General features: G+C 49.1%; 1 protein-coding gene across 4 annotated transcripts in view; it reads right to left on the reverse strand.

Annotated features, from left to right (window-relative positions):
* Positions 1–15,660, reverse strand: part of TMC4 (transmembrane channel like 4) — an 880,426-nt gene that overhangs the window by 744,142 nt on the left and 120,624 nt on the right. For all 4 annotated transcript variants that reach the window (XM_089683320.1, XM_089683318.1, XM_089683319.1 and 1 more), the window contains 2 exons: positions 4,865–5,013; positions 1,096–1,257 (listed from right to left, as the gene is read on the reverse strand). In XM_089683320.1, the coding sequence (XP_089539446.1) occupies positions 1,096–1,257; positions 4,865–5,013 (311 nt within the window). The remainder of the gene's footprint in view (positions 1–1,095; positions 1,258–4,864; positions 5,014–15,660) is intronic.

The following is a 15,660-nucleotide window of genomic DNA, read 5'->3' on the forward strand; positions in this document are numbered from 1 at the left end:
CACTGACACCAATGATGGGGCACTATTCCTCCCACTAATACCAATGATGGGACACTATTCCTCCCTCTGACACCAATGATGGGACACTATTCCTCCCTCTGACACCAATGATGGGGCACGATTCTTCCCACTGGTGTGCATTGGAAGAGGGGTAGTCTTATACGGCGAGTATAGCCTAAACACTACATTTTAACAGGAAAAGTAGGGGGTCGTCTTATACGCCCAGTCGTCTTATACGCCGGAAAATACGGTATATATTTTGTTCATTTATCATAGGTAGAAGCGCAGGAAGTTCACACCATTATCGTTCCTGTAATTACCATACCACACCAATCTGCCTCACTCTCCAGGCCTCCTGTGTGCCTGGGTCCCCTACAGGAGGACTGGTGGTCCCCCCCTATTGGCGGCCCTGCATACATATACTTACAAATTAGTTATATACATAAGAAAAAGCAATAACTAGAAACAACTATTTTTAAATTAATTTTTATTTTCCTTCTAATTTCAAGGAACCCTAGTATATTTTCAAAGAAAGGACCTTTGATATAATGTCAGTGTCAGTTAAAAAACTTCATAAATAAAATGTAATAAATACACCATTGTTTCTACACCATATATTTTCTCCACAAATTGGTAAACAAAAAAAAAACAGGCAGATGTGGTATGATTCCTGACTAATAACTAAAAAAAAAACAAAAAAAACACTGAGCCTCATGTCATGGATGGGGCTCTCTCTACTACTTCTCATCCTCCTCAGTACATTATAACTTAAACATTTTAAAATATGGAAAAAAAACTGCTTTGCATTGGAAGCTTTTCTTGCTCATTTTCCAATTAGATCTAGTCAGTAAGTAATCTGGAGCAACACAGTGGTCAAAGATATATGTATATGTGGGCTTTGGGTATCCAGCTTGCCTAATAGGTTTATCTCCCATTGCAAATTAAGGTAGGTAAAAATTATATTGGCCATATACAGTATATCCATAGTACCAACACCTCAGTTTAGGACATTATTATGCTGTTTAATCAGAGAGCTTTTTAGATCAGCCTTTCCAACTGAACTCAATATTTAGCAAAAGACATATGCAGACTTACCGCTTGAGTTCGAGATGAGAAATGTGTGTCCCAAACTTGATTCATTAAACCAAATATTGGGAATTACAATTAATCCACCAGTCAGGAGGAAGGTAACAAAGTTCATTAGAACCAAAAATCTCAGGAAAATGAAGTATGATTGTATTCCTGTTCCAAAACAGCCTGTGAAAGACAAAGCTTCTTAGTGGAAGACCTTCAGTTATAGGTACAGCATAAAAGGCATTGTTAGAGATATCAGGCCATAGATACAGTATATGTGGGTAAAATGGAGAACAGGGTCCCAGAAGGACTGGGATAATATGGATATGGAACTGTACTGTATATAGCTTACGAGTGACATGTCCCTCTCCCAAGCTCTGTAGATTCTCAACGTTTCCCTTAAAGGAGGCTTTGCATGAAAATGAAATGTTACACTACTTCCTAGAGCTCCTTCCTTGCTCTCCTTTAACTACTTGCCCTTCTGAGGATTTACCCCCCTTCATGACCAGGCCATTTTTTTGCGTTACGGCGCTACGTTCTTTAACTGACAATTGTGCAGTCATACAACGCTGCACCCAAATGAAATTTACGTCCTTTTTTTCCCCCACAAATAGAGCTTTCTTTTGGTGGTATTTAATTGCCTGTGCATTTTTTACTTTTTACACTATAAGCAAAAAAAGAACGGACAATTTTGAGAAAAAAAAACATTTTGGACTTTTTACTATTCAACATGTCCAGTAAAAAAATTTTTAAAAAATCTAATTTCGTCATAAATTTAGGCCAAATGCTACATGTCTTTGTTAAAAAAAATTCCAATACATGTAAATGAATTGGTTTACGTGAAAGTTATAGCGTTTACAAATGGCGGTATAGATAATTGGATTTTGTTTTCTACTAGTAAAAGCAGCGATCAGCGACTTTTAGCGGGACTGCAGCGGACATTCTGACACTGGGGAGGAACTAACTTGGTGTCACTGACAGCGACACCAATGACACTAATACAGTGATCAGTGCTAAAAAAAAAAGCACTGGCACTGTACTAATGACACTGGGCACGAAGAGGTTAATGTGAAGGGCGATCAAAGGGTTAACAGTGTGCTGGGAGTGTTTTACTAGAGGGCCAGGGGTGTGTTCTTCATTGTAAGTACACTGATCGGGATGGCTGTACTGTGCACAGCCATCCCAAGCAGTGTTCTCAAGCTGACAGGGAGGAAGATTGTAAACAAAACAATCTTCCTCCCCGTCGGAGATGCTGGGTAATCATGGGGCACCTGCAGGTAATTACCGGCCGGGACCCGGTGATTGAGATCTGCAGCGTGGGTAGGACGTGCGCGCTCCCTACTCGGAAATGCAGAATTACATATATATGTGATTGTGTGCACATGTGCCGCCCTGTAGCAGTATATCTGCTATAGAGCGGTCCTAACGCGGCTAAAAACGCTAAGCGAAATTCAAAACAAATAATTCATAACAAGAAAAAAATATATATATATATATTCAGTTTACACCATTACTTCCAGTCCACTCACCTAGGCCTTCATTATACCTGGTGTAGTACTCTCCTAGAGAGATGCTAGGTTAGGTAAATCTATTTCTTAGCTCCCCTGTAATCAGTGGAGCTGCTTGTGATTACTCTGGTCTGCTGAGCTTCACACGCTATAGGTTTGACTGCTTCCCCCTGCCTTCTGGATGATTCTGGAAGATAATGGGCTGGGAGATTCAAATCTACAGTATAAATGTTTGTGATCCTAGCCAGTCTCTAGGGAGGATGCCCAGAAGGTGACTGAGGGAGAGCATAAATATGTGTGAAGTCTGGAGCAGAGGGGTTCTTGTCCAGGAGGAGGAGATCCCAGCCTGAAGGCTAGGACAGTCACAGTCCAGCGTACATTTTAATTTGCTCATTGAGGTTTAGAAAAAAACAAAACTTTTTTTTTTTTATTTAAAATCGGATTATTTTGATTTTTATTAAATTTATTTAAAAAAATAATGCTTTTGGAGTAAAAATATATCTGATAGTTTTCTATTTAAGATACATTAATAATTTAGTTAGCATGAAATGGAGCTTAGTTATGTAGCATGAGGCAGTATATTCTGCAATATTTACATTTTTGGTAAACTCATTCAATGTATCCAAGCTATGCAAACAACATGCCCTGCATTGATGCATTCACACAATTTCACAGTAACTATGAGAAAAAAACATAAAATAAAAGAATTTGAGTAGTTCTCCAGCTATGTGTGATTAACCTATTAACCTAAAGTTGGTTCTGATGTCGCTGTTTTACTAACCTGACAGCTTAGTATTCTAAAAAAGAAACCTTCATTTGGTTTGAAAATATGAAAGATTCTAACAACAAGCAAGAATAAGTCGGATTCCTTACATTTAAAGAACACCTTTCATTTTAGATCCATCATGGCAGCGCCTGTTACCGGGCATCCACTCTCCTGCTGCCGCCACATCCCTCACCTTGTCGTGTCACTACCGCATCACCAGGAGTCCCATTAAAGTGAATGGGACTGTTGGTGAGTCAACGGAGGGTCAGAGGGGGAGCCGCTGTGGGAAAGAGATGACAGTTGCTCTTTAAACATTATGATTTAAATCAAGCCTTTTCACTAGTGATTTAAATCATAATTTAAATAAACTTCATTTAAATCAAATCCACCTTGGTACAGATACTGGTCTGTAAGAGGGACAGAAGCACCACAGTCACTGGGATCTTACACACTGGTGTAAGATCCCAGTGACTGTGTGCTACTGCTGTCCCTTTTGCATCAGAGTCAGCTGGTACTTAAAAGTGGACATTGTCCATGATGTCCCTGTGTAGCTCAGCCTAATATTTGCTGCTGCAAGGACAGCACTTCTAGGAGGAAGATAGGTGTCCTCAAGTTACTGCTTAACAGTGCTGGAGTATCCCAGTGTTACACTGCACCAACCCAAATTCAAGTTTTTCAATAAAGCATCAAAAAGAATACCCCCAGACTGATCATTAAGCTGGAGGAGTGACTGAGATTGTTTGCCTGGCTGCTAGTGAGCCCACTGGGGAAAGAACTTTAGGACCAATTCAGTGGGCCCTTTAGGGAGTGAGCGCTAAACTGCAAAAGTTAAGGAACCCAAATCTCATGATAATGCATTCCTGTGCTTTACAGCAGCACATTCTTGTTAGATCATGGATCGTTAACTTTCTTACATGAACATTCTTGCAAAACTGGGAATCGTTGGCTTTCCCAGGATCCCTCGTTAAGATTGAGTGATGTCACCATCACCTAGATCTAAGATGTGTGTCTTAATTTTTAAAGTTTTTTGCATGGGAAGGTGGTGGTCTTGCAAATAGCATGACTTATTATTATTTATTATACAGGATTTATATAGCGCCAACAGTTTGCTCAATGTTTTATGACTTTGAGTTTTCATGCAAGGGTTTTTAAACTCTGGCCAAAAAGGTTGAGTTTTAGGCATAATGGGAAAGCATAACAGCCTCTGTTTTTATTACTGCCTGTGCCCCGTATGGACCATTCAATCTCACTTTTTTCCTAGATACTGTTGTCACTGGGGCTTTTGGGAAGATTTCCTCCCCTTTTCAGAGATTTTGTCTCTGAAACAGGAAATAGGAAGTAAAATCTCCGCCCGGGGACACAGACACCAATTCAAACACAACAGAAGTTCCAATCCCTGCCTACTTTATCCAAAACTAGAAAAAAAAAAACAGCTGAAATTCCCCTTAAAAGATTATTCTTGAGTTATAGTCAATCAGTTTTGCTAAAAATGTATTTGGTCTAACAGCCAACATACCTCCAATAGTTTCCAGAGTCCTTCTCCATAAGGTAAGGTCCTGAAGAATACTGGACATCTTACCACAAAATTGCCTCAGAGTTATCTTCTTCTCTTCCTTCCATGACTGCCACCCCGCTGTCTTGGTATTGTTTCTCTGCTGCTTTTTCCTTTTAAGATGACAAAAACATTAGGTTGGTTAGTTGTAGTATGTATTATTATAGTTGATATCTAGCTACATTTGGCAAACCAGCAATTGTAGCACCTGCCAGGCTGGTGCACTGTTCTGTGCAAAGCTTGATCATATATAAACATTTTAATTGTTTATGTCCCAGTCTTTCATAGTGTCTAACTTCCCGTTTGCAATTAGCGTGCTACAAGCTGCTTGTGATGACATGGTGATTTCTGGTGGCCTGATTTCAAAAGGGTTCAAAGTTTCAAAGTTTACCCTGTTTATGAAACTTACTCCAAGCGCTATTGTTTTCTATCTGCAATTTAAAAAAACAAAGCACTAGGTTAAATATCAATTGAATTTTCAAAGATGTTGGCATGTAAATGCACAGTGCATCAAGACAGAAACTTCTCAATGTCTACCCTTTTGTCTCAAAAGAAACCACAGTTTCTGTAGAAAAGCCTGTGCCCCTGCAGTTTTTACTTTCAATAGTTTTACTGAAATTTTAGCATAACACATAACCAGCAATTGTATCAAATCAGGCTGGTACATAAGAAAGACTGGTAAATAAGAACACAAGAGAGTGTACAAAAACACATAGGGGTTGATTTACTAAAGGTAAACATGCTATGTACTGCAAGTGCAATTGCTTTAGATCTGAGGGGAAGCTTTGAAATGAGGCAAAGCTCTGGTGATTTCTTTCATCCACTCATGTGCAAGCAAAAATGCTGTTTTTTTTATTTTTCTTGCATGTTCCCCTCAGATCTAGAGCAACTGTACTTTCAGAGCACTTGCAGTGCACTTCTAAGTGCATTTGCAATGCACAGCTTATTTGCTGTTAGTAAATCAACCCCATTACATAACACCTCAATGCACACTCAAAAACACAGAGTTAGGTAGGAGCACAATTTCTTTCTATATCCGTACAATTTGCTTCCCCACCGCAGAACACAATTCACTTTTTCCAATTATCTAAGATGCCCCACTCAGTACCAGAGGCTTGTATCAAGGTACCAAGGTATATAGGGTGTCCATAGTCCCCCTCCTTATTTCAGAGTCAATATAATCCTTCTACTTACATCAGGGTGCCCATAGTCCCCTTCCTTACTTCAGGGTCCCCATTGTCCCACTCCCTACATCAGGGTACCCACAGTCCCCATTCTTTCATTAGGGACCCCTTAGCCCTCCTCCTTACATCAGGGTCCCCTTTAGCCCTCCTCCTTACATCAGGGTCCCCAAAGTCCCCCCCTTGCATCAGGGTCCCCAAAATCCCCCTTGTTACATAAGGGTCCCCACAATCCCTGCTTACCCCTTAGCCCCCCTCCTTACATTATGGTCTCCTTAGCCCCCCTCATTACATCAAGGTCCCCACAGTCCTTTTCCTTACATCAGGGTCCCCACAGTCCTTTTCCTTACATCAGGGTCCCCTTAGCCCCCCTCCTTTCATCAGGGTCCACACAGTTCCACTTCTTACATCAGGGTCCGCTTTGCCCCCCTCCTTACATCAGGGTTCCCTTTAGCCCCCCTCCATAAATCAGGGTTCCCTTTAGCCCCTATCCTTACACCAGGTCCCCACAATCCCTCTCCTTACATCAGGGTCCCCAAAGTCGCCCTCCTTACATCAGGGTGCCTATAGCCCCCTTCTTAAATCAAGGTCCACTTAGTCCCCCTCCTTACATCAGGGTCCCCAAAGTTCCCCTCCTTACATCAATGTCCCCACAGTGCCTTTCCTTACATCTGGGTGACCAGAGTCCCTCTCTTTACATCAGGGTCCTCTTAGCCCCCATCCTTACATCAATTTCCCCTTAGCCCCCCTCCTTACATCACAGCCCCAATAGTCCCCCTCCTTACATCACGGTCCCCTTATCCCACCTACTTACATCAGGGTCTCCAAAGTCCCCCTCCTTACAACAGTTCCCCTCCTTACACGAGGGTCCCCTTAGCTCCTTTCCTTACATCAGAGTCTGCACCCTTACATCAGTGTCCCCACAGTTCCCCTCCTTACATTAGGGTCCGCTTAGCCCCCCTACTTACATCAGGGTTCCCTTTAGCCCCCCTGCTTACATCAGGGTCCCCAAAGTCCCACTCCTTGCATAAGGGTCCCCACAATCCCTCCTTACATCAGGGTTCCCTTTAGCCCCCCTCCTTACATCTTAGTTCCCTTTAGGCCCCTCCTTACATCAGGGTACCCAAAGTCCCCCCTCCCTACATCAGGGTCCCTACAATCCCCTCCTTACATCAGGGTCTCCACAGTCCCCCTCTTTACATCAGGGTCTCCACAGTCCCCCTCTTTACATCAGGGTGCCTATAGTCCCCCTCCTTACATCAGGGTCCTCCCTGTCCCCCTCCTTACATTAGGGTCCCCTTAGCCCCCCTTACATCAGGGTCTTCTTAGCCCCCTTCCTTACATCAGGGTCCCCATAGCCCCCTTCCTTACATCAGGGTCCCCATAGCCCCCTTCCTTACATCAGGGTCCCCATAGCCCCCTTCCTTACATCAGGGTCCCCACTCTTACATCAGGGTCCTCTAAGCCCCAATCCTTAGATCAGGATCCCCACAGTCTCCCTCCTTACATCATGGTTCCCTTAGCCCCCCTCTTTACATCAGGGTCCCCATAGCCCCCCTCCTTAGATCAGGGTCTCCATTATTCCCCTCCTTACATCAGGGTCCCCACAGTCCCCCTTCTTATATCAAGGTCCCCTTAGCCCCCATCCTTACATCAAGGTCCCCACAGTCCCCCTTCTTATATCGAGGTCCCCTTAGCCTTCCTCCTTACATCAAGGTTCTCCCAGTCAGCCACTTTACATCAGGGTGCTCATAGTCCCCCTCACATCATGGTTCCCATAATCCCTCTCCTTACATCAGGGTCCCCTTAGCCCTCCTCCTTACATCATGGTCCCCATAGTCCCCCTCTTTACATCAGGGTCCCCTTATCCCACTGTCAGGGCTCTGTCCTCGGCAGAGGTGTTAGGAGACCTGGCACCCCTGCCAGTACCTTGCATGGCCGCAGAAGTTCACATACGCTCAAATTTGGCGCCAAACGGCCTTTATAAGGAAGCCCTGCACTACTCTCAGGTGCTGGTTGATCTCTGGCTCCCCAGTACCTTGTTCCTGTGCTATTGTGAACTGTGATTTCCTGTGCTTCTGTGATTTCCTGTTACCAACTCGGCTTGCACCTGGACCTGTCTTCTCTACTTAAACCCTGACCTGACCTCGGCTTGGCTAACGGATATTCTCTCTTGCTCCTCTGTGTATGACCTCTGCTTGGCTAACGGATATTCTTTCTTGCTCCTCTGTGTATGACCTCAGCTATCCCATCTGACTACATCTGCTCTGATCTCCACCCGGTACCGAACCTTGGCTTTGAAGCACCTATCCAGTAATCCTCTGTTCCCCGGAAGGGCTTGTATACATCGCACAGGTGCCACCTGTCTGCAGACCTCATCTCCGTGCATCAGCTGTGCTCCTGGGTAGACCACCAATAAGCACTCCTACAGGCGACCTGTGCCACTTTGGGCCTGACTCCTGCTGTCCCACTCTCTGGGGAGTCTGGAAATTAGCCGCAAGGGAAGCCCTCTCTCCATTGGTCTCTCACACCAGGTACGTGACACCCACCTACTTACATCGGGGTCCCCACAGTCCCCTTCCTTACAACAGTTCCCCTCCTTACATCAGGGTCCCCACAGTCCCTATCCTTACATCAGGGTCCACATAGCCCCCTCCTTACATCAGAGTGCCCATAGTCCCCCTCCTTAAATCAGAGTCCCCTTATCCCACTTCCTTACATCAGGGCCCCCAAAGTCCTCCTCCTTACATCAAGGTCCCCAAAGTCCCTCTCCTTACATCAGGGTCCCCTCAGCCCCCCTCCTTACATCAAGGTCCCACAGCCCCCCTCCTTTCATCAGGGTGCCCACAGTCCCTCTCCTTACATCAGGGTCCCCTTAGCTCCTCCTTACATCAGGGTCTCCATAGTCCCTCTCCTTACATCAGCGTCCCTTTAGTCCCCTACTTGCATCAAGGTCCCCAAAGTCCCCCTCCTTCAATTAGGTTCCCCATCCTTAAATCAATCAGGGTCCTCATAGTCCCCCTCCTTACTTCAGAGTCCCCATTGTCTCCCTCCCTACATCAGGGTCCCCACAGTCCTCATTCTTTCATCAGGGTTCCCTTTACCCCCCCTCCTTACATCAGGGTTCCCTTTAGCCCCCTCCTTACATCAGGGTTCCCTTTAGCCCCCTCCTTACATCAGGGTTCCCTTTAGCCCCCTCCTTACATCAGGGTTCCCTTTAGCCCCCTCCTTACATCAGGGTTCCCTTTAGCCCCCCCTTACATCAGGGTTAACTTTAGCCCCCCCTTGCATCAGGGTCCCCAAAGTCCCCCCTTGCATCAGGGTCTCCACAATCCCCCTCCCTACATAAGGGTCCCCACAATCCCGCCTTAGTTCAGGGTTCCCTTTACCCCCCCCCCTTACATCAGGGTTCTCTTTAGCGCCCCTCTTTAAATCAGGGTCCCCAAAGTCCCCCTCCTTACATCAGGGTCCCCACAATCCCCCTTACATCAAGGTCACTACAATCTCTTTTTTGGGGACCCTGGTGTAAGAACACCAGGGTCCCCAAAAAATCCACCTTCTTACAATGGGGTCCCCTTAGCCCCCCTCCATACATCAGGGTCCCCACAGTCCCCCTTCTTACATCAGAGTCCCTTTGGCTCCCCTCACATCAGGGTCCCCACACTCCCCCTCCTTACATCAGGGTTCACTTAGCCCCCCTCCTTACATGAGGGTTCCCTTTAGCCCCCCTCCTTACATCAGGGTCCACTTAGCCCCCCTCCTTACATGAGGGTTCCCTTTAGCCCCCCTTCTTACATGAGGGTTCCTTTTAGCCCCCCTCCTTACATCAGGGTCCCCAAAGTCCCTCCCTCCTTACATCAGGGTCCCCACAATCTCCCTCCTTACATTAGGGTCCCCCTTCTTACATCACGGTGCCTATAGCCCCCCTTCTTACATCAAGGTCCCCACAGTAACCCTCCTTACATCAGGGTCCCCGCAGTCCCCCTCCTTACATCAGGGTCCCCGCAGTCCCCCTCCTTACATCAGGGTCCCCGCAGTCTCCCTCCTTACATCAGGGTCCCCGCAGTCTCCCTCCTTACATCAGGGTCCCCGCAGTCTCCCTCCTTACATCAGGGTCCCCCAGAGTCTCCCTCCTTACATCAGGGTCCCCATAGTCCCCATCCTTACATCAATCAGGGTCCCCATAGTCTCCCTTCTTACATCAATCAGGGTCCCCATAGTCTCTCTCCTTGCATCAGGGTCCCTTTAGCCCCTCCTTACATCAGGGTCCCCATAGTTCTCCTCCTTCAATTAGGGTCCCACTCCTTAAATCAATCAGGGTCATCCATAGCCCTCCTCTTTACATCAGGGTCCCCACAGTCCCCCTCCCTACATCAGGGTCCCCACAGTCCCCCTCCCTACATCAGGGTCCCCACAGTCCCCCTCCTTACATCAGGGTCCCCACAGTCCCCCTTCTTATATCAGGGTCCCCTTAGCCTCTATCCTTACATCAAGGTCCCCTTAGCCCCCCTCCTTATATCAGGGTCCCCTTAGCCCCCTCCTTACATCAAGGTTCCCACAGTCCCCCTCTTTATATCAAAGTGCCCAAAGTCCTCCTCCTTACATCAAGGTCCCCATAGTCCCTCTCCTTACATTAGGGTCTCTTTAGCCCCTCTCCTTACATCAAGGTACCCAAAGTCCCCCTCCTTACAGCAGGGTGCCCATAGCCCCCCTCCTTACATCAGGGTCCCCACAGCCCCCCTTCTTACATCAGGGTCCCCACAGCCCCCTTCCTTACATCAGGGTGCCCACAGTCCCCCTCCTTTCATCAGGGTGCCCACAGTCCCTCTCCTTACATCAGGGTCCCCTTAGCTCCTCCTTACATCAGGGTCTCCATAGTCCCTCTCCTTACATCAGCGTCCCTTTAGTCCCCTACTTGCATCAAGGTCCCCAAAGTCCCTCTCCTTCAATTAGGTTCCCCATCCTTAAATCAATCAGGGTCCTCATAGTCCCCCTCCTTACTTCAGAGTCCCCATTGTCTCCCTCCCTACATCAGGGTCCCCACAGTCCTCATTCTTTCATCAGGGTTCCCTTTACCCCCCTCCTTACATCAGGGTTCCCTTTAGCCCCCTCCTTACATCAGGGTTCCCTTTAGCCCCCTCCTTACATCAGGGTTCCCTTTAGCCCCCTCCTTACATCAGGGTTCCCTTTAGCTTCCTCCTTACATCAGGGTTCCCTTTAGCCCCCCCTTACATCAGGGTTCCCTTTAGCCCCCCCTTGCATCAGGGTCCCCAAAGTCCCCCCTTGCATCAGGGTCTCCACAATCCCCCTCCCTACATAAGGGTCCCCACAATCCCGCCTTAGTTCAGGGTTCCCTTTAGCCCCCCCCTTACATCAGGGTTCTCTTTAGCGCCCCTCTTTAAATCAGGGTCCCCAAAGTCCCCCTCCTTACATCAGGGTCCCCACAATCCCCCTTACATCAAGGTCACTACAATCTCTTCTTACACCAGGGTCCCCAAAAAATCCACCTTCTTACAATGGGGTCCCCTTAGCCCCCCTCCATACATCAGGGTCCCCACAGTCCCCCTTCTTACATCAGGGTCCCTTTGGCTCCCCTCACATCAGGGTCCCCACACTCCCCCTCCTTACATCAGGGTTCACTTAGCCCCCCTCCTTACATGAGGGTTCCCTTTAGCCCCCCTCCTTACATCAGGGTCCACTTAGCCCCCGTCCTTACATGAGGGTTCCCTTTAGCCCCCCTTCTTACATGAGGGTTCCTTTTAGCCCCCCTCCTTACATCAGGGTCCCCAAAGTCCCTCCCTCCTTACATCAGGGTCCCCACAATCTCCCTCCTTACATTAGGGTCCCCCTTCTTACATCACGGTGCCTATAGCCCCCCTTCTTACATCAAGGTCCCCACAGTAACCCTCCTTACATCAGGGTCCCCGCAGTCCCCCTCCTTACATCAGGGTCCCCGCAGTCCCCCTCCTTACATCAGGGTCCCCGCAGTCTCCCTCCTTACATCAGGGTCCCCGCAGTCTCCCTCCTTACATCAGGGTCCCCGCAGTCTCCCTCCTTACATCAGGGTCCCCGCAGTCTCCCTCCTTACATCAGGGTCCCCAGAGTCTCCCTCCTTACATCAGGGTCCCCATAGTCCCCATCCTTACATCAATCAGGGTCCCCATAGTCTCCCTTCTTACATCAATCAGGGTCCCCATAGTCTCTCTCCTTGCATCAGGGTCCCTTTAGCCCCTCCTTACATCAGGGTCCCCATAGTTCTCCTCCTTCAATTAGGGTCCCACTCCTTAAATCAATCAGGGTCATCCATAGCCCTCCTCTTTACATCAGGGTCCCCACAGTCCCCCTCCCTACATCAGGGTCCCCACAGTCCCCCTCCCTACATCAGGGTCCCCACAGTCCCCCTCCTTACATCAGGGTCCCCACAGTCCCCCTTCTTATATCAGGGTCCCCTTAGCCTCTATCCTTACATCAAGGTCCCCTTAGCCCCTCTCCTTATATCAGGGTCCCCTTAGCCCCCTCCTTACATCAAGGTTCCCACAGTCCCCCTCTTTATATCAAAGTGCCCAAAGTCCTCCTCCTTACATCAGGGTCCCCATAGTCCCTCTCCTCACATTAGGGTCTCTTTAGCCCCTCTCCTTACATCAAGGTACCCAAAGTCCCCCTCCTTACAGCAGGGTGCCCATAGCCCCCCTCCTTACATCAGGGTCCCCACAATCCCCCTCCTTACATCAGGGTCCCCACAGTCTCCCTCCTTACATCATGGTCCCCATAGTCCCCATCCTTACATCAATCAGGGTCCCCATAGTCTCCCTTCTTACATCAATCAGGGTCCCCATAGTCTCCCTTCTTACATCAATCAGGGTCCCCATAGTCTCTCTCCTTGCATCAGGGTCCCTTTAGCCCCTCCTTACATCAGGGTCCTCATAGTTCTCCTCCTTCAATTAGGGTCCCACTCCTTAAATCAATCAGGGTCCCCCTCCTTACATCAGGGTCCCCACAGTCCCCCTCCTTACATCAGGGTCCCCACAGTCCCCCTCCTTACATCAGGGTCCCCACAGTCCCCCTCCCTACATCAGGGTCCCCACAGTCCCCCTCCTTACATCAGGGTCCCCACAGTCCCCCTTCTTATATCAGGGTCCCCTTAGCCTCTATCCTTACATCAAGGTCCCCTTAGCCCCTCTCCTTATATCAGGGTCCCCTTAGCCCCCTCCTTACATCAAGGTTCCCACAGTCCCCCTCTTTATATCAAAGTGCCCAAAGTCCTCCTCCTTACATCAGGGTCCCCATAGTCCCTCTCCTCACATTAGGGTCTCTTTAGCCCCTCTCCTTACATCAAGGTACCCAAAGTCCCCCTCCTTACAGCAGGGTGCCCATAGCCCCCCTCCTTACATCAGGGTCCCCACAATCCCCCTCCTTACATCAGGGTCCCCACAGTCTCCCTCCTTACATCATGGTCCCCATAGTCCCCATCCTTACATCAATCAGGGTCCCCATAGTCTCCCTTCTTACATCAATCAGGGTCCCCATAGTCTCCCTTCTTACATCAATCAGGGTCCCCATAGTCTCCCTTCTTACATCAATCAGGGTCCCCATAGTCTCTCTCCTTGCATCAGGGTCCCTTTAGCCCCTCCTTACATCAGGGTCCTCATAGTTCTCCTCCTTCAATTAGGGTCCCACTCCTTAAATCAATCAGGGTCCCCCTCCTTACATCAGGGTCCCCACAGTCCCCCTCCTTACATCAGGGTCCCCACAGTCCCCCTCCTTACATCAGGGTCCCCACAGTCCCCCTCCTTACATCAGGGTCCCCACAGTCCCCCTCCTTACATCAGGGTCCCCACAGTCCCCCTCCTTACATCAGGGTCCCCACAGTCCCCCTCCTTACATCAGGGTCCCCACAGTCCCCCTATCCTTATATCAGGGTCTCCTTAGCCCCCTCCTTACATCAAGGTTCCCACAGTCCCCCTCCTTACATCAAGGTTCCCACAGTCCCCCTCCTTATATCAGAGTGCCCATAGTCCTCCTCCTTACATTAGGGTCTCTTTAGCCCCTCTCCTTACATCAGGGTTCCCATAGTCCCCATCCTTACATCAATCAGGGTCCCCATAGACCCTTTCCTTACATCAATCAGGGTCCCCATAGTCTCCCTTCTTACATCAATTAGGGTCTCCATAGTCCTCCTTACATCAGGGTCCCCATAGTCCCTCTCCTTACATTAGGGTCTCCTTAGCCCCTCTCCTTACATCAGGGTCTCCACAGTCCCCTTCTTACATCAGGGTCCCCTAAGCCCCCTCATCAGGGTTCCCTTAGCCCCCCTTCTTACATCAGGGTTCCCTTAGCCCCCCTCCTTACATCAAGGTCCCCACAGTGCCTTTCCTTACATCTGGGTGACCAGAGTTCCCCTCTTTACATCAGGGTCCCCTTAGCCCCCCTCCTTACATCAGGGTCCCCTTAGCCCCCCTCCATAAATCAGGGTCCCCTTAGCCCCCCTCCTTACATCAGGGTCCCCTTAGCCCCCCTCCTTAAATCAGGGTCCCCTTAGCCCCCCTCCTTAAATCAGGGTCCCCTTAGCCCCCCTCCTTACATCAGGGTGCCCACAGTCCCCCTCCTTGCATCAGGGTCCCCACAGCCCCCCTCCTTACATCAGGGTCCCCACAGCCCCCCTCCTTATATCAGGGTGCCTATAGTCCCCCTTCATAAATCAGGGTCCCCACAGCCCCCTTCATAAATCAGGGTGCCCACAGTCCCCCTCCTTGCATCAGGGTGCCCACAGTCCCCCTCCATACATCAGGGTCCCCACAGCCCCCCTCCTTACATCAGGGTGCCTATAGTCCCCCTTCATAAATCAGGGTGCCCACAGTCCCCCTCCTTACATCAGGGTGCCCACAGTCCCCCTCCTTGCATCAGGGTGCCCACAGTCCCCCTCCTTGCATCAGGGTGCCCACAGTCCCCCTCCTTGCATCAGGGTGCCCACAGTCCCCCTCCTTGCATCAGGGTGCCCACAGTCCCCCTCCTTACGACAGTTCCCCTCCTTACATGAGGGTCCCCTTAGCCCCCTTCCTTACATCAGGGTTCCCACCCTTACAACAGGGTCCCCACAGTCCCCCTCCTTACATCAGGGTTCGCTTTGCCCCCCTTCTTACATCAGGGTCCCCACAATCCCCCTCCTTACATCAGGGTTCGCTTTGCCCCCCTTCTTACATCAGGGTCCCCACAATCCCCCTCCCTGCATAAGGGTTCCAACAATCCCTCCTTACATCATGGTTCTCTTTAGCCCCCTCCTTACATCAGGGTCCCCATTATGCCCCTCCTTACATCAGGGTCCCCCCAGACCATTTCCTTACATCAGGCTCCTCACTGCCCCCCTCCTTACATCAGGGTCCCCTTAGCCCTCTCCTTACATCAGGGTCCCCTTAGCCCCCTTCCTTACATCAGGGTCCCCACTCTTATATCAGGGTCCTCATTGTTCCCCTCCTTACATCAGGGTCCTTATTGTTCCCCTCCTTACATCGGGGTCCCCAAATTTCCTCTCCTTATATCAGGCTCCCCTTAGCCTTCCTCCTTACATCAAGGTCCCCACAG

Source organism: Staurois parvus, unplaced genomic scaffold (assembly GCF_062004578.1).
Source record: "Staurois parvus isolate SC_StPar_1 unplaced genomic scaffold, SC_StPar_1.0 ptg000304l, whole genome shotgun sequence".
NCBI lineage: Eukaryota > Metazoa > Chordata > Amphibia > Anura > Ranidae > Staurois > Staurois parvus.